We start from the raw sequence: 19,454 nt of genomic DNA, 5'->3' as shown, positions 1-19,454 counted from the left end.
TGGCGCCACCTGACGGCGAAACCCCACCCTAACATTTAAAAAAACTAAATTTAAAAATTAAATATTTATTTTACAATAAAGTTCCTTTTCGTTTCAAATGAGCCCTAACTACACTTTTACAATGATTCTCGAACGTCGTATCGGCAAATAAGTGCTTTTGATGTTTATCTTTAGGGGCAGCTTTTTTGGGTATAGGTACAGGGGGGTTGAATGCCATTTCAGACATATCAAAATCGTGGTACAGTTGCTCAGGAGTGCTGTAACAGTAACCTTAATAATTTCACTTATGTAAATACAACCCACCATTTCGCATATTCAGGGTCAAGACTTCCTTCTCCCGTGGCGGGAACCCCAAATGCTACATTCTTAGCATATTTGCTAACAACAGGATGATAGTGTTTCGCCAATAAATTTAATTCGTACAAACCAGTACTAGACGCGTTAGCATATTCAGGGTCTTCCAGTTCTGGTTGATATTTGCCGTCTCCAAATGAATTATCCAAGTCTAAGAGGATGTCCACTGATCTGTTAAGTTGCATTGTGTTTTTAATAAGGCCCAAACTGCCTAAACTGCCATTGTGTAACAACTGTAAACTAAGAGTAGCCAAGCGTTTCACGAAACTAAGCGTCCTTTTGTTTGTTATCTTTTTGCGCCTTTTAATTAAAGCATCATTTAGTGTTTTCAAGAGAATAAGAAAATTTGGGTGGCTTTTCGAGGCGTTTGTTGTGAGGAGACCTTTATACAAATTGGTATAAAAGCGCGTGGGGTCAACATTTATAGCTTCCCCTTGTCCACTTAAAATTGAAAAAACTGTTTGGACACAATGTAATTGCTCCCTATAGCCTATCCACTCCTCTTTCAGCAAATTGTCCAATATGTTTACAAGATCTAAATAAAACTCGATATTTATGCAATGAGAAAATCTGAAAATGGAGGTCATTACTTAGTTTTCATCAAGTGAAAAAAATACTTTGCAAGACCCTCTAGACAAACTCCTAGGACTTTATTGTTGGTGGAACTTTTCAAAATTCTGAAATAAACCCCAAAAACTATTTTTGTGATTTCTGTCAAATTACGTTGTTTTGCTTGTCTGTTTTCCTCAGCTTTTGTTTCTAACAATTCCTGTTCCAACATTTGAAGCTTTTTCTTTCTTTTACGTTCTTTTTTGGACATTTGTAGGACTTTCTGTTTTCGTGCCATCAATTTTTTCTGCTTAATATCTTGTTCCTTTTCCTCATCCAAATTCACATCTCGTAAATTAAGCACAAGAAATGTTTCCAACATATCAGGATGTACATTGTGAGCACGATTTTTCAAATATGCATTGATTATTCTCAAAATCTAAAATATAATATTATTAAATTGTATCATTTTTTGTAAGCTTTACTTTTAATGTAATTTCTTCTCTTTTATCCTCTTTGAAAACGGTTTTGATTGCAACTTTTGCAATTTCCCTTATATTACTTCTCGGGTTGTTCAAAAAGGGTACAACAGCTTGTGCTATATTTTGAGCGTAGTTAAAATAAGGATGTGCAACTAATAAGTCACATAATGCTTGCACTGCTAACTCAGCCAATTTAATTTCCTCCTACGAATAATTCAAGTGTTATTTGGTTATAACGTACTTATAGCAAAAAATAAGTTACTTCGTGAAATGTTCTTGTGTCACCCTTTTTCTTAAGTAAAACTGAAGAGTTCTTTTCAAGTTTTTGTAAAAACTTTTTGTAATATTGTACCAAACTTTCTTCATACTTTTGCAATTTCAAAGTGTCCTTTTTCACTAAAATTTAATAATTAATTAAACATATAACTACTCATTAAAAATTCTAACATTTCACTCCATCACTATTAATTTTTTTAATTTCATATGAAGGTAAAACGTCTTTAAATACTTCTAAAAGTGACACAGTGGCCAATTTTCTGACTGTAAAAAACACTTCGCAGCTTTCTTCATCCATTAATTTCAATAAAGTTCTTAAATTCGTCACTTTTTCCTCGGGGTTTTCTAATACACCAGCACTCAATGTTCCTATATGAATTTTTTTCTCTCTCAAAACTTTCTGTCGTTCAGCTAATAAGTGTGTTGCAGGAATTGGTTTTGAAACATCAAGCTTATTCTCAACAAGATCAAATTGCTCTTCCGTGTCTTCCTCAACTTCAACCTCATCTTCAGATTTTTCACCTAAAATATAAAAAATAAACATTTATCTTCACCAACAAGCTAAACAAACCGGACTCGTCCTTGATTTGTTGTGGTACAATTCCAAATTTAGTTTTTATGGGCAAAAGATTTTTCATAGGAACATCTTCAACAGTTTGCTCTTCAAATTCTTTTTCCAAATCCGATTCTTCATCATTTAATCGGCGCCTTTTTGGTTTAGGAGCACTGGCTCTTAAAAAATCGTACATTGAAACTGAATTATTTTAAATTTTGTAATAATCTTACTCTGAATACTTGACTTTATTAAAAATGTTGTATGATTTAGAAGTTATCGCATTTTTGAGGAAAACCAAGTCTTCCTCTTCAACCATTTCCAGCATATCTTCTCCATAATCACTATAATTTTCTTCCTCACTTTCGGAATGTTGTGATTTTCCCATTTTTATTGTGTTTTCGTGAATTTAAACTCCAAGATTTAAACACGTTCTCATAAACCTAACCTCTATCGTTATTTATAACCTCAAATTTATGCCGTGAATTTATGTCCAAAACTCGTGAATTTGTAAATACGTGAAACTCATAGATCAAGAAATCCGCATTTTTGAATTCATAAAGTAAAATAAATATAAAAACTTTTTACAAGCAAAAGTAACCAAAACTTTATTTTCCAAAATAAACAGACACTTCTGATAAAATTTGTGTTTTTAAAAGCTACAGTTCAGTACAATATTTATTTTTTTCTGTTTCGATTCTATTATAGACTAAACGCTCTTAACGCACTCGTTTGGGTGCTTTAACAATTTTTTTCTCATTTGCGTTTATAATACGTTTATCTCAGTAGGAGTCGTTTATGTCTATCTATAAAAGCACACTGTTCTTTAATGAATTTAGCGTTATTTAGTTTTTGTATAGCGCTTCTGACTTGTCAGGTAACAAATTTTGCGTTGTTGATTCGGCAATTTCGCGAATTTCGGACGGAGTGCAAACTAAATTCTGTTGGATCATATTTTATTTATTATTATTATGTTGTAACGCTAATAACGTAATAACTAATAATTTGTATTTTTTTTTAATGACGGCAGAAATGATTCAAAAAATCAGGTAGGCGCCGAGTGTGATCAACCGATACCAACTAACACAAAATTCTCTAGACGACAAAAAAATATTTTTTTTTAATTAAAATAAGAAAAAGGGGGCGCAAATTAGAAAAAAGAGCATAAAATACTCGTTTTATAATGGCATTGGCGCACTCATCCCATAGAAAACTCGCCTACGGTTCGTTTTCTAACTTGGGATTCGTGCGCCAAATCAACCCTTAAAGTCTCGATCAATTCATAGTAGCCATTTCCCTGTGTAGATTTTGTAAAAACTGAGTTGTGTAAATCCGACTTTAAACATCCAATTGTTTTTTAGGGACATATCTATCAAAATGATAATTTTGAAAAAATCGGGTTAGAATAAATAGAATCCAATCTACTGTGCCTGTCACAATTGTTGACACAATTTAGTTATATCTGCTCTCAACATTGACACAACCCACACACTAAAGGTGGCGGGCTAGGGGCTGCCAACTTTGCAATAAATTAAATGGCCTCTATGAATTGACTGCGAATTTATAAAACTTGTACTTTAATGTATGTACAATTAAGCGTAGTATATTTTTAGTTTTTAATGTTGAAAGTAAATTGCTTTCAATAAACTTACCAATTTCCCGAATTTTTGGACGCACAATAAAGGCTCAAATAAATGTTGAGTTGAAGTTTCCAACGTCTTCATAAATAACACTGCTACAGCGACGCAAAAATCCCTTGATTTATAATGTTTTCTTTTATTATTTATAAACAAGGAAAAAACCCAAAATAGAAAAAAAAATGGATAAATCACTCGTTGAAAGTCATTCAAGCAATCGTATGTTCCTCAACTCGCCGCTGCGCGGCTTTTTTCGGATTTTAAATTCTGCTTTCTGCAACTCATACTACTCCTATTTTTTAATTCAAAAACAATTTTTTATACATCAAACTAGCTTGTACCCGTGACTTCTTCCACGCAGATTTTAGATATAAACTTTTGTTGTTTTTCACAGAAGAAATGTGAAGTTAGTCTGTTTATACATTTTCTGCAGAAGCAGAAAGCCAATTCTTAAGAAAATGACGAATGTACGTTGTCATCATATATATAATATGTATTATATATATGGTTGTCATCGCCCATTTCACCTCGTTGAATTTTTAAAGTGCACTTCTACACCCTCAAAAATCAAAATTCTAAATTTCATCTACAGATGTCCCACGAGTAATAATGAACCTGAAAAAAATTTTGAAGCAACCTACATTACATTTGAAGATAACGTGGATATTAAAATATTTAGTTTTAATAAATTAAACATAGTGACCAAACAGCACTTCAACTTTAACTTATAAAATGTCAAACCTTGGAGAATTTGGTGAGATTTACTAAAATGTTGCCGAAAAGACCAACAAGATTCTCATTTATGAAGAATGTTTGAAAAACGCAGACTGCACGTTTCTATCCAGCGCGATATCCAAATAGACGGACTTCCTAAAACCGGAGTAAAGTCATTTTGACTGATAGAAATTTGTAAAAATACGATTACTGTTTAACCGTCGTCTGCGTTGATTGACAGTAATAAAAGTCTGGGCAATGTCAAAAAATGGCCGTTGGGGGAGCGACGAGTCCGCACTCCAATGGAATCTGTATATTTTGGTTTGAAACCTTGATATACAAAAATTTACTTTTGTCTTTTATGGGTTGTATAATAATTTTTTGTTGATTGTAATTTTTTCTAAGAACTAGACCAAAAACATCAAAAATTAAAACATTTTATACGCAAATATAATTTTATTTATTTAAAAAATAAAGATTTACATTTGGGTTAGATAGTTATTTTTATTCTTTACATATCTACAAGAGCATTAACATTTTTCAATAACTCTTTATTATTTCTTCAAAACTTTGAATAAAAAACACTAGGATAAATTATGTTTTCTATTATTTTTCTATTTGGACCTTGGTTTTCAGCTCTGTTTGTCCTAACATTTTAAAAAGTGCAACATTTGATTTATGATTGTCACTTACCAATCTCAAGATTTTGAAGCCACATTCATGTATCTGTTTTATTACATTTATGCTCATATTAAAAAAACTGTTCAGTCGAAAGTGTTTTATGAAAAAAGTATCCAACGGGAATAGTGTATTTGGTAGACAATCCATGAATAACGAAGCACAACAGTTTATTGGCTAAAATGGGCTTTTTTCCTATTATTTCGTTCTCAGTATTTGCAATGCCGTAAAATGTATCTTCTGTTCGACTATACTCCATTTTTTCTTTAATGGCCATGTCATCTACAATAAGGGAACATATTTTCTCAACGTCTTTTAAATTATTGCCTTCAGCAGTTATTTTGTTTTTAATTAAATTAGTCAAGCCTGGATCCCCTTGGGAATTTCCCATATATCTGACTAAAGTTCTTCTGGATGGAGCTTTTAAAAACTGACTTCTTCTCGCAAATTCGTAACCTTTTGAAGAAATGTACCTCCAGGCAATATAATGACGTACTGTAACTTCAGACCATCTTGGCTTTTTTAGAGAATAATTATAAATTTGATCAAGAAAAAACACAGCCCTTGGTTCTAAGTCCTTTGCATCTGACTCAATTTTCACTACACAATGTTGACCTTTACTGTAATTGTCAATTTTTTCCTGCATTCTCTTTAGTTTTTCAAGTTTATTTTCATACAGCTTATTCAACTTTTGAAATCTTACATTTGCTTCCTGTAACTTTTTTTCTAAATTTTGAAGTTTATCTAGTAAGACAATTTTTTCTGCAGAACCTATTGCATCTGAAACATTTTTTAAATAAAAATTATGAATATCACCTACTTTTAAATCGCTTTGTTGATCAAAATCAAATCGAAATGGATTTGAAATCGTACAATTTTTGTCAAATGAGTCTGGAGATTGGAGACACGGTGCAGGCGTTTCTAACGGCTTACGTTCTGAATTAATGGAAGTGGTAGAAATTACCTGAAAACGAGTAATTCTTTTATAATTCAAGAGCAAGGATGAAACTGCATTTGTTAACAATTTTTTGTTTTTATAATAGCTCGTTATTCCAAAGTGTTTTCCACAAATCATGGAATTTGGGGGTATATTGTCGATGGTACCAAATATTCTCTTAAGCCATTCGTTTTTTTGATTTCTACTTTTTGGAAATTGATGTAAAATAACACCAGCACAGTTTGGAACACAGCAAGTTGGCATTTTCAAAATTATAATATAACGTCTGAAAGATATTTGATACTGCGCTTCTTAAGCTGAAAAAATGTATTAGTTGTGTGATAGATCAATATTTTATTAAATGTGCATTTGTGACATTTAATTTCCTCCAAATTTTCAAATTTCACAAATTACAGTTTCCTTAACGCGCAACGCGCGCGTCATCTACCGGAATTTACTATTTTGACAAGTTCACGATTTTGGCCTATTGCCCAGACTTTATTTACTGTACAGTACAGTACACTCGCGTCTGTGACGTCACGTCTAATAGCCCGTATTATAGGTTGGTTTTCGAGAAGTGCTTGAGTAGTGCACTTCTTCATTCTTCATCTCTATCTATTTTCCAAATTTCATGTTTTATTTTCGATTAAACGTGTACATCCTATTTCACCTCCTTAGAAACTGATTTTTAAAAATCTAGTCTTAGTACCACTTTACAACCGCTAAAGAACATAACCTTCAAATTTTATGTTTCTATCTTCGTTTAATTGTTGGCAACCCATTTCACCCTCTTATAAATACGAGTATATTTTCAAAAAATCCTTTCTTGGTGGATCTCTACACTCTCTAAGGAATATGTTTCCCAAAGTTGATGTTTTTATCACCGTTTAAAGGTTTACACCCAATTTCACCCCCTACATGCTCTAAGGAACATATCTTTCAAATTTCATGATTTTATTTTCGTTTAAATGTCTACATCCAGTTTCTCTCTCTTTTTTAAGGAAGTGAATAAGCTTTTACTTATTATTTTTAAAAAACCGTCCAAGTGCACTTTTATTACTGCTAAGGAATATATCCTCAATTTTTTTGTTTCTATCTTCGTTTACACTCCTTTCTTAGCGCATCTGTACACCATTTAAGGACCATATCTGCAAAATTTCATGTTTCTATTTTTGTTTAAACGTATACACCCCATTTCACCCCCTTTTCTAAGGGAGTAAATATGTTTTTGGTATTTATTTTTTAAAAATCTCGTCATAGTGCACCTTTACAACCGCTAAGTAACATATCTTCCAATTTTTTTGTTTCTATCTTTGTTTAAAAGTTTACAACCCATTTCACTCCCTTAGAGATTGTTTTTTTAAACCCTTTTTTAGCGGACCTCTACACCTTCTAAGGAACATATCTGCCATATTTCATATTTCTAGCTTCCGTGGTTTAGGCTGTGCGTTGTCTGTCAGTCAGTCACGGAACTCTTTTATATACAGGGTGTTTGTGGATTGCGAGCAAATATTTTAACCACTAAGAGAATTTGTTATGAAAAGTCGATTTGAAGACCAAACAAATTCCGTATTCAAATTTGATTTTTGCAGTTTCCCCCCTATGATTTTCACGAGCCGTTCAGTGTGTCTGTCCTTGTTTAGTTGGAAGTAAAAATATCAATGAAAATAAATTGCATTGAATGTTGACCGTGAAAGTTTTTATACAGAAAAAAGGAAACTTTTTGTCCAAAAAAATTAACACTTGTTTTCACGTGTCAGTTTAGTTAGTCGTTATGCGCTTTCGGGTGAATTGTGCACATCGATTTGAAATCAAATTGTCAATCAAGTCATTATGGCCAACTACTCAAACGCCAAATTAACTAGTGTACGGACGTCACACTTCCAAGACCAATTTTTACTAAATGTTTGGGCAGCGATCATTGAAGATCACCAAATTGGGCCCCACTTATTACTTCAACGTTTAACTAGTGCCGTTTATCTGGATTTTTTGGAAAATGTGTTGTCCGATTTGGTGGAGAATGTGCCCTTGTCGACACATGCGTTATTTACAAGTGGAACTCCATCAGATTATGCCAAAGTCGTCACCAATGGATTGAACAATCATTTTCCCTGGAGATGGATTGGTCGCCAATGACCACCGCGGTCACTAGATTTTAATACGTGTGTTTTTTTGGGGGTTCACATGAAACAATTAGTGAATTAGTGTACGCAGCTCAAATTTATACCTTCGAAGGGATGTGTGTGCGAACGCAAGTTTCCCTAGCCCGAAGAGTACAAGAAGTGTGCATTGCCAACAAATGACCACATTTCAAGCAATTTTTTATAAGAGTAAGTATTGACCTACTAACATTGACACTGATCTACTCTAATGTAGCGATAATTTTTTTGTCTTTACGCTGTTTAGGTTCCAAAGTTTTTTTTATGAATGATTGTAAACATCGTATTACGACATAGGCGGGGACGGGTTTTCAGCCTCAATTTATTTTTAATTTTAACTCAGAAATGATGTGCTTTCGACACAAGTTGGAATAACGAAAGTTGTTTCTTTTATCCTATTAGTAGTTAAAATATTTGCTCGCAATCCTCAAATACCCTGTATATAGATAGAAGAAGAAGATAGAAGATAGATTACAAAAAGATGAAAAATGCTACTGTAAAATTATCAGAAAATAGGAAAAGTGAAATTTATAGTGATAATAACCAATAAAAGGTTGATTTTTAAAGTAAAAAAAGTAACACCTTTATGTAATTTAATCTGAATGAACGGTTTAAAAGTAATGTAAATTATAACAAAAAATTATTATTACATTTAACTTCCAGAGTACACACACACCTTGGGTTTTTCATGAAAATTTTAGAATTTTATTTATGTGCAAATAAGTAAATTAAATTCATATTTGGCGCGAGCGTAGTTTTTCAGGCGTCTGGTTCTTCCCTTCCACTGCCGTCGCCGGCGTCTGGCTACATCACAGATCACGGCAAAATCAGATGCTGTACAGCCGTCGCCTGAACCGGAAGTGTGCTTTCCAAACATTATTTCCTCTCGTCGGCGTAAAATAGCGTGCGGTCCCGATAAAATTTTCCGGACAAAGAATAAAATTTTTACATTTTTGGACACATATTACTTTTGAAAAAGGAAAACAATGTGAATAAAAACATGTAAATTATTTGTACCTCCTGAAATAATGATGTAAAATCTGTGTTTTGAAACTTTGTAACAATGCACAAATTGTGGTGTTGGTTGATTTTTGGCGTCGCTTTGAGCGAAGGTAAGAACAATTTGTTATTATTAATATAAAAACCTCCTTCATGTGTGGTCCACAAAATCTGTGTATAAGGGTGATTTATCAACCCTTAAGCGACTAATGAATACTAATTGCGCCAAATTTATCATCGTCTCAGAAAATTGAAGCAAACTTTGCTAATAAAACGACGAAAAACCCATACCAATTACCCGTTCAAACTTTGACTTGTGTTTTGTAGTAGATTGTAATCCTAAACAAAGATAAATGGATTGTAATTAAATTCATTAATGCTGTATTTGCCCAATTTTTCCTTAGATTTATTACCAAACGAGTTTTTACCTTGCCATAATTGATATGTATAAAGCTTCAATTTACTCAAGATGCAGTAAATATAAGTGATTCATTTAGACGTAAATTTGAATTTACGAGTTTAAAATGAATGCTTGTGGAAGCGCATTTAATTTAATTGGATGCCCGTAATATCGAGAATTTGGTTTCCTCTCACAGAACATTTAATTGTAAATAATTTCAATCGTTATCCATATGTGACGGAGTTTTTTACTGCACACGAGCGTGATATTCTTACCTTGCATAGGTAATTATAAAAGTAAAATATTTAATATTTTTATCAGCTTTATCCCCAGTCTGATTAAACCATCGCCGTCTCCATAGAAATAATCCTTTTCTCGCCTGGGCATTTTTTGAGTTCAAGTGATTCCCGTTGGCGCTTTAATCTGAGGAAAATTTTTGACAAATCCAGTTTTCTAGCTTAAAGGGTTCAACCTCATAATATTAATTCTCCGTGGCGTATCTAGTTTTGTTGTATCCTTCCTTCCCAGCATTTATTAATTGCGTTATTTTTCGTTAATAATTAGAAAATATTCAGTTTTTCCTTAGTAACCCCCGTAACTAAGAAAAAATCGGAATCACTGCTCCAATGCATTTTTTACGAAATGCCCAGGCGGGATATTGATACATTTGATTAAGGAGGCGGTGGATTAAACAATCGTTGAAGATACAACCTACAGCTTTTGTGGGGTCGCAAATTCGATTCTGAGTTTTCGACGAATAATTTTTTCGCCTAATAAATTTCTAGTTAAAACTGTATTTGTGTCAATGAAATAAACATCACAGTAAAAAGGTCACTTCTGTTTGACTTTTTATCGATAATCGGTGATGGTTTACGTGAACGTAATTTGGATCAGAAAGGGGTTGAGTGGGCAGTGTTTTGTCTAAGAGGGTTTAATGAATAATTCAATTTGTATTTTAGTATAGTTTTGCAAATGTTTGCTTTGACAGATAAATATATTTCTTAACTAATGTCTCTTTAAAAAGCAAAGTCATAAAAAAGCCATTTGGGGATGAATACATAAACTTTATCTCTTTAAACGCTATGTATAATAAAAGTTGTTTAACTATTGATGTTTATGGGAAACCAGCTGAATTATTCAGCATTTATTTAAATCAAACACAATATTTTTTACTATCACAACAGTAACAGCCGGAAAATGTAGTAAAGTTATTTAAAAGTTATACCACTTTGCGGATGGGCATAGGTAAATCGGACCGGGAAAAATTGAGCAGACGGCCCAAATTATAATTAATGTACACTTGAAAAACGCAAATGGTTTTTTTATATGTTATTTTGCCTGTCAATAAATGCCAGTTTTTTGACGTTGTCTTTGTCACAATTCACAACTTCATAATTTGTCCGGCATCTTATAAACATCTATCATCTATCTATTTCGTTTTTAACACTGACTATGACCTGCACTGGCAAGACCACCGAATACGATGTTTCTTTTGATAGTTTTCTAACCTTTTTGGAAACAACGTTTTTCACACTATGTAAATCTCTGAAAAAATTGACAATTTTGTTTTAGACAATTTGCGTTTTTTGCACTCAAGTGTAGCTTATTTTTTACGAATGAGGTGGGGGAATGGATGCAACCCTTTAAATGAAAGCGTTTTTAGTTTTAGATTACAAATTTATTTAGAGTTAAATTAACATAAAAATTACTCTAATGAAGAAAGGGTTTTCTTAACAAAATTCACTTCTACTCGTACTTTCTTCATCAACAGCAAAAATGTCTTGGTGACATTGCAATTTTAAAAGATGATATTTGTGCTTCTTAAGGATCTCCCATATCCGCGAATTGGATAAACCTACTTCAAGAGATATTTGTCTCAAACTGTGTGTGGGATACCCCAAAACATTTTCCTCCTATTTGTCTATTTCCTACAAAAACCTTTTTGATTATTTTGTTTCATTTAATAGCAAAACATGTTACTGCATATCACCTCTAGAACTAGATTCTGTAGAAATATTTGCAGATTTTTCATATTTATGTATGTAATTTTGAATTGTACTTGTAGAAGGTATTGGTCGTGTAGTATACTTAATAAAAAACAAATCTCTAACTCTCCGCAAACTAACACCACACTATAAAACGTTTTTCACTATGAAAACCCTTTCTTCATTAGAGTAATTATTAATTTTTATATTAATTTAACTCTAAATAAATTTAACGTTTTTGATAAGTATCGTTCTATACCGCATACTTATTTTATGTATGAAGAAATTTAAAAATTGCATTTTAAAGTAAAAATACCATTATTATTCTTATTTTCGGAGTCATTTGAGGCGCAATAATTTTATCTTTCGGTAGGTACACCCGGGGAAAAAAACTATTCCCCAGTCTAACTTTGTACTCGGGCTGCGCTTTGTCGCAATAGCGTTTCAGACTAACTAGTTGGAGAGCAGGTAATATGTCGTAAAACCCTTATTTGAAAGTTGGTCTGGACCCGAAAAATGTCTTTTTGTGAAAATTACTTGAATGAGCATAGATTATAACGTATACATTAAATTGTGATTATAATAAACATGCTTGCTCAAATTATCAAATTACAAATACATAAATTTATTTAAGAAATATATTTTGCAAATTTACAGTATGTCTCCGAAGTTTACAAGAGGAAAAAAATTTGTGCCTTTGATTTTACGCCAAAACTGCAAAGGAAAAACATTTTTAGCTTGACTTGACTTTTAAGGTTCTTTACCTAAAGCTTTCAAAAGTCACGATTGTAGGACTAGTTTTAAATGCCAGAATTTTTAAATAAACTGTAAATTTTACCAATTTCTATCAAGTTATTTCTTTATAATCAAAATTCTGAACTTAATAAGACATTTTATAATAGCCAGTCAAAAAGAAACAAATTTTTACCTTTGATTTTAAGCCAAAACAGCAAAGGAAATACTTTTTTTTCTATAGCAGATGTTAAACTATTTCTTTAAAAACTCTTTTGAGTAGATAAAGTAACACTTTAACAGCAAGAGTTGTTTTTGCTTGTTGTACCTACCTTACTTGTACGTTGCATTGGCGAGCAGGAATTAGAAAAAATTAAAAATACCATGTTAAATCCCTATGTTCGGGTAAAATCAAACAAATTACAACTACCTAAATATAAAAATATAAGTGTTAGTATACGTAAGTACAATGGTGAGCATTAAATTTTAGTAGTCAATGTCATTCCCTAATATACCCTCTTATCAAAATTACACAGGGAAACTGTGTACTGAAGTTTCAAAATGACATTACCTATCAAAATTTTATGCTTGCGATTGTACATGCCTATAATTAAACTTAAAAGTTTTACACAAAACTTTTAAAAGCTCGAATGATATAGCGAGGTTCGATGTCCAAAATGCCTCATTATTCTGCCTAGGTCACTGAGTAGGTTTAGATTTAGTTTAATAGGGGTTTTTCTAAAACTATTTTTTCTTCGAAAGTGTATTTAAAAAATATCTTAATAATAATTAAATTAAATTACATAATTAGTAAATTGAGGGACCGGGGACGTCCCACAGAGCGACGGCCCACGGGGAAATTTCTCAGTATCCCGATGGGCCCATCCGCCCCTGCCACTTTGTTGAAACACAAAAAACGCACATTATTTTTCTTTATTCTTCGACACTGTCAAAATTTACGGTTTTTCTCCTGTGTAAGGAAGTTTTGACAATTGTTTGGCATTTCTCAATATGAAACGTCAGATTATTTTTAACAGATTTAAAGCAAGTTTAAGCCTTATTAAGTCTAATTCGAAGAATAAAATGTTGTATTCAACTCGTTTGAGTGTAAATCGGACGCTTTATTCCACCTCGTGGATGATAAACCACTCGGTACACTCGTGGTTTAATAACGCACCCGGTGAAATAATCCGTCCGATTTACACTCAAGTCGTCGAATAAATAACTATTAGATTGGTATCATATTCTTAAATACGTAAGTAAAAGTCTATAAACTATTTCTTTATTTTCCTACATTTAACTAAATACCGTTATCTAATCTAATAGTTTTTAAATTAAAAAGTGCCAAGTGATAAAAGGGTTAGTTTTAAAAAGACAAAGAAGTTAGGAAATTCAAAAAAAATGTGTAAAAGTTTCTGAACCAGAAAGTTTGTTTCTATAAATGCGCCAAAGTTTCTTCAAATCTTGGCCTGAAATATTTCATTAGGTATGTTGTACTTATTTCTTACTAGAGAAGCGATCCAAGCTGCAACACTTATTTAGCATTCTAAAAACTCTCACGTTACTAAAAAATGCAACAAAATAATTGCAGTTACAATTCAAAGAAAGTGTCAAATATCTTGCAAACTTCCAAACATGCGTTTTTGTTAGCCCATTTTTTTCTGCAAATAATAAAAAATGTAAAAAATTCACATTTGATTCATTCATTATTTCATCATATTACTTACCTACACCGTCTGAAATGAAATAATTTCAGATCAAAGGCAGAAACTCCATCATGGTTAATTGAAATGGTGATTAATTTTACAAAAAAATAACGTTTTGTAGTGGCACATAATAAACTGCAAGCAAATTTTTTATTTTTATTTACATACACTCACGAAATTTGTTGCATAGAGCTAAAATAATAATTTCACAGGGCCCTTTAGAATGGTCTTTATTTGAAGGAAATCGGCCTAATAGTTATTGAGTAATGATTTTTTAAAATTAAAGTATTTTAAATTCATTTAAATTAGAAAAAAATTATTTAGTTCAAAGTGTGTGGACTTTTTGAATTTTTTTTTAGTGCATTTGATTTGTCTCACAAAATGATAAAATTTGTCAAGTTGTCACGACATGACTTTTTTTTTGTCTCCCTGTGTTATTGGCTTCATTTGCCAATAGTGCAATTAAGCACTATAATTAGAACTCGCGCCCCAAAAAAAATTCAAGTAAGATAAGATACCAGGAACATGGAAAAAAGGTATAAAAAATTCTCTGTCAAAAAATTTTGACATTAATTTTTTTAATATTCGACATTTTTTTATGTCTAATGATACTGATTATCTTGTATAGGTATGTTTTTACATTTTAAGATACAGCTTTCTTGTTTCATCTTCTAATAGCTAATAGCCTGTAGCAAAAAAAACTTGGAAAATTATTTTTCCAACAGAAATAAATAGAGTCAAAGTGCAAAATTTAAACTTTCATGACTTTGAAATTTTTATAGATAGAATTTTTTAAACATTTTTTCCATGTTCTTAGTATCCCATCTTACTTTTTTTTTTGGGGCGCGAATTCTGACGCACCCTGTAAATAATTTTTTGTTTATGTGTGTAACCAACCAATAACATAATTGTGTTTTGCATTGCAATTCCAACATTGCATAAACTTATGTATAATAAATCGCTGATTTAATTGCAAGCCACTAGAATAATTATCTGATAAACTTTAGACTCCACCTTAATTCTCCATCCAATTATTGGCAATTGTAGATCTAAATCTACCCCTAGAGCAATTTTTTTTCAAATTGACTCAAAGTGATTCGAATTCGAATATCTCGTATCGCCTTAAGCACATTAATATCGAATAGATGCAACCTCGAAGATACGAAGGATAATAAATATTTGGTTTATATGCTGATAGCAACCCTTACGGTCCTAGACTGTTTAAATGGAATTCAATAGTGCGCGTAATTGAAATTTGAAGTCTCTCCTGCATTAATTAAACTACATAAAACGTAAAAAGTAAAAATTTAGGAAATGGTGGAACTTTTAGAGTTGTGTGGGTTATTACCACGATTACACCACTACATAAATAATCCCTGCTGTATAATGCAGCAATTAAGTGCAAAATGCAATTAGTAGCTTAATATGGTTTCCTGGCGAGGAGTAAAACTTTTACCTCGTCAACACCATGTGAACTTTATGAGGAGGGTTCACAAGTCTATTTATAAAATTACGCACGATTACGGTCTAAAATTATAATTGCTGTCCCCCAGGAATACTAAATAATGCTTAGAGAGAAAGCTGAGAATATCCCGAAATTTTTTGTATTTGCTCGAAAGAGCTTCAGACGAATTAAAGGTTTGGTTCGGTTTTCGCTTAAGATGTACCTATAGCAAGCAGTTGATTATTTTTTTCTTTTTTTTCAACTCCTTATTCCTGAACTACCAAATAAGTGCTTTCAATCAGTCTTTTTGATAAAAAAAATTATTGCTGTTTCGCATGGGTTCTAACTCTCCAAAATTTATTTTATTTAAATAGTATTAATATTTTTATTATGATCAGGTTAAAATCGGTACAGTTGCGGACAAATTACTTTGGTCGTCAATGATTACTTGACTGACATATAGTTATGTATTTTTTTTTGAAAAATTTAAATATATATTAGATAATCGTAATTCTTAAATCATAACTTTCATGAGAAAAATGGTTTTATATTGGATTGTCATTAAAAAAAAATAAAAAAAATTTCGAAAAATTTTATTCTTGATAAAATGATAAAACATCACATTTTTATAGAACATACTTTATCATCCATCAATTAGTTTTCCAAAAAATTAATAGTTTAAGCAAAAAATGTTTGGTTCCATACTTTTTATTCACCTGGTGTATACATAATGCTTGACTAAATTATATTATTTTATCCACAATCACTCTATAAAGAGATTTTATTTCACACTATAGATGCGTATAAAGTACTACTTTATTCACTAGTGGAATAAAGTAACTTTAATAACCAGCGCACCGCGTAATAGCTTACTACGTTACCGAAAGCACATTTGGTGTGACTTTTAAATGTCAGTTTAATTTTTAATTAAGTTTAGAATAATTTGGGCCTGTGATTGTGAATAAAACTGACGTTCTCGCGGTTAAACATTCTTGCGTGGATAAAACGCTATCTAACACACTCTTACAATAAATAACTACAGGGTGATTCAGCTTAAATGACCCATTAGACCCCTCTTGGCAGACCACCTATAATACACAAAGCAATTATTCCTTGATTCATATTCGAATTTGGAAAGTTTCATGAATCGAAAAATATCGTTCTTTGATTCTCGATATTTTGAAAATTTTATTTTGAATAAAGGAATAAGTGCATAATGTACCTATTATGTGTTGTCTGCCAAGAGGGGTCACGTGGGTCATTTAAGCTAAATCACCCTGTATTATTAACCATCATGCTCAGTGTTACAACATTAATTTCAGTCTGTTGGGGCGGTGTTGTTTTAAATAGTTTTTCATAGTTTACATAATGTTTCGACTTATCTTGTATTATTTTTGTTACTTTCCCCCTGATTAAATCTATCACAGCAAGAGAACTTTGTGAGTTGTTGTTATATTTCCGAATATTTTGTTTAAGATTAGCCTAATTGAGTTCTAGAGGGTTAAAAATACAGAAATATGGAGAAAGCCGCCAAATTTCAAACAGCTATTTCATCAACAGCACACTTCTTTTAAAAACTTTTTTACTAAAAGCAACAATTGTTTCTTTGTTTTTGCTTCTGCCGGAATGTAAACATCGTGTTTTTGCAAAAACTGAACTGTGTCCGCTGACGTGAATGAGAAGGGACGGTACCAGAAAGAATATTTTGGAATTATTTATTTTCACACCATTCCTCAAACAAGATAGCAGTCATATCTTCATGATAATCAGCGATGCAGTTTTTTATGTTTTTGGCAGAAAATACCTAGTAAACTAAGAACGTTAACCTAGCCTTCCTGTAATAAACTATTTTCCACCCAACCCGTTTCACTTTCTGCATTATAACACGTTTGCTACGAGTTGGCAGTATTTCATGACACATTTATTAGAAGAGTCGTCTTTCATCAAACCACGTTTCATCTAGGTACCTATACAATTTTTTTCCTTAGCGGCGGTATTTATCAATTTTTGCCAAGACTCTAGGTATATTGTGTTAACATTTGGCGTCGATTTAGGAAGGATTACAGAATTTGGGAACCAACTCGTCTCTTCCCTTTCAGACAAGAAGAAAGTAACTAATCCAACCCTGTTAAAAACTGACTATTTTTTCGGTTTCACGGTCCGGGAGGGTTCCACTGATTTATGATATGTTTTCTCTCCGGTTTACTACCGGGTTTAACTTAAAAGTTATAGATTTTTTATTGGGTTTGAGCCAAACGTCCTAATTATAAAATTGTAAAGCAAGCATTAGGATGGTTAACCTTCTTATTTTTTACTACTGTCAATACCGCCACAAGAGGGGGTCCAGAGCGTGCGGCGCAGGCGGGCGCTATAGTTTTATTAAAGATATAAATAGAAAAAATTAAATTACTCAAACAACAAAAGATGCAAGAAAAATTAAAAAAATAATTAGTCATAATTTAAAACAAACTATACCACAATAGAGATTTAAGTTTTAGGTTTATTACAAATGCAGGGTGATTCAAAAGTCTTGGACCAATCATTGGGTGGTGAGAAAGGACAACTGAGTTAAAAGTTCCCATTACAAAAAATTGTTAGAGCCTTTTTTCACTAGATATAGCTCTTCAAAGATAAATCTTTGGATTCAATTTTTGGCCGTAGATCATGTATTCATCACCATTTGAGAATATGTAATAATATCTAATAATAATGTTATATCCAAAAATTGATACAAAAGAAAAAGAGTAAAATAGCACATAAAGATATGAGCCACATTTTCTTTTGGGAGTTTTAAAGATAAATTTAGGTATCGGTCTGATGATTATTGCTTCTGGAATTTTCTTCAAGTTAAATTTTTAATTCGTTTGTAAAATATTAAAATATCGGTCGTGAGGAAAGAACACGTGTTAAGGTGAGCAAATTAGGTATATTATTAGTAACCATTTAGTAGCATGCAACACGTCATTTCTTGCTTACAAGGATGCAGAATATTTTTAGTTTTGGTTCTAAATATTAAAATTCAATTGGCACGCAAAGATACAAAACATGAGAATTTTACACCTGTGTGTTTTTTTCGTCACCATTTAATTTATCAAGTAAATAAAATTTTAATTATTTTATGGCTTTCGGGCTTTTTTGTAATAGTTGGAATTGTGTTACTGTCAACCGAACAGCATCCATCATTATTCATTACAATTAATTTTCCATAAAATATTAAAATAAGAAGTCGGAATTAAAGCATTTAATTTTTAATAGAATATTTAAATTACTAGCAGTCGTTATTGAATATTAAAAGGAAAAGCTTGAGGCAAAGTGTGAGCAAAAGAAGTCTGAATTACTTCAGTTCTGCTCATGCTGCCATAAAAGACTAATGTCCGCAATAATGAGGTACCCTATAATGAAAAGAACTCTTCGCTTTTTAACCTTTATGAGATTTTGGCCAAAAGCAGAAGGTGATGACTCACAAATTCTGGCGTGCTTCATTCTCCTTTCAAGTTCTACTCTTTTATGGGGAAGCCTTGCTTACTTGGTGGTTTATGGAAAATTTGGTGAGTTTCCTGTCAGTGAAACTCTTTTTTTTTGACAATTTTTCTTAGGGATAAACGATATAGATGCCATTGAAACGGCAACTAGTCAATTTGGAGTGATATATTTTATAGTTTTTTTTATGGTGAAACGTAATGATGTGATCCGCATTGTAGACTTGCTCTCTGATTTTTCAACATTTGGACTACCGCGCTTTTTTGACGAACGCATTAGAAAACTTAATTTTCTTTTATTGTACTGTATTATCATTCTAACTATTGCCACTGGTGGTGTTTTTATTTGCCCAATTATTTTTTCACAATC

At 31.9% G+C, this 19,454-nt stretch overlaps 2 protein-coding genes across 4 annotated transcripts in view; one reads left to right on the top strand and one right to left on the bottom strand.

The window, feature by feature from the left end:
* Positions 1 to 49: 49 nt before the first annotated feature.
* On the bottom strand, positions 50 to 2,846 carry LOC123012219 (nucleolar complex protein 3 homolog). The gene is made up of 8 exons (XM_044410102.1): positions 2,448 to 2,846; positions 2,233 to 2,393; positions 1,833 to 2,183; positions 1,648 to 1,781; positions 1,389 to 1,589; positions 972 to 1,342; positions 304 to 924; positions 50 to 257 (listed from the first exon to the last, which is right to left on the bottom strand). Exons 1-8 carry the CDS (start codon positions 2,600 to 2,602, stop codon positions 71 to 73), a joined length of 2,181 nt encoding a protein of 726 aa, XP_044266037.1. The 5' UTR covers positions 2,603 to 2,846; the 3' UTR covers positions 50 to 70.
* A 6,343-nt stretch (positions 2,847 to 9,189) lies between these two features.
* Positions 9,190 to 19,454, top strand: part of LOC123012168 — a 70,764-nt gene continuing 60,499 nt past the window's right edge. For all 3 annotated transcript variants that reach the window (XM_044410001.1, XM_044410003.1, XM_044410000.1), the window contains exon 1: positions 9,190 to 9,451. In XM_044410001.1, coding sequence (XP_044265936.1) covers positions 9,403 to 9,451 — 49 coding nt within the window. In that variant the 5' untranslated portion in view covers positions 9,190 to 9,402. The remainder of the gene's footprint in view (positions 9,452 to 19,454) is intronic.

This window comes from Tribolium madens, unplaced genomic scaffold, assembly GCF_015345945.1.
Source record: "Tribolium madens isolate multiple individuals breed KSU strain unplaced genomic scaffold, Tmad_KSU_1.1 Scaffold_91;HRSCAF=231;Tcas5.2_LG7, whole genome shotgun sequence".
NCBI classification, from domain to species: domain Eukaryota; kingdom Metazoa; phylum Arthropoda; class Insecta; order Coleoptera; family Tenebrionidae; genus Tribolium; species Tribolium madens.
This window is presented reverse-complemented; position numbering and strand designations above follow the sequence as displayed.

Bases quoted from the DNA above. Each gene is read 5' to 3' on its own strand.
- LOC123012219 (XM_044410102.1), bottom strand. From the start codon at position 2,602: ATGGGAAAATCACAACATTCCGAAAGTGAGGAAGAAAATTATAGTGAT. The intron at 2,394-2,447 runs GTAAGATTATTA...CGATTTTTTAAG, and splicing joins AATAAAGTCAAGTATTCAGA to AGCCAGTGCTCCTAAACCAA. The intron at 258-303 runs GTGGGTTGTATT...TTACTGTTACAG, and splicing joins GACCCTGAATATGCGAAATG to CACTCCTGAGCAACTGTACC.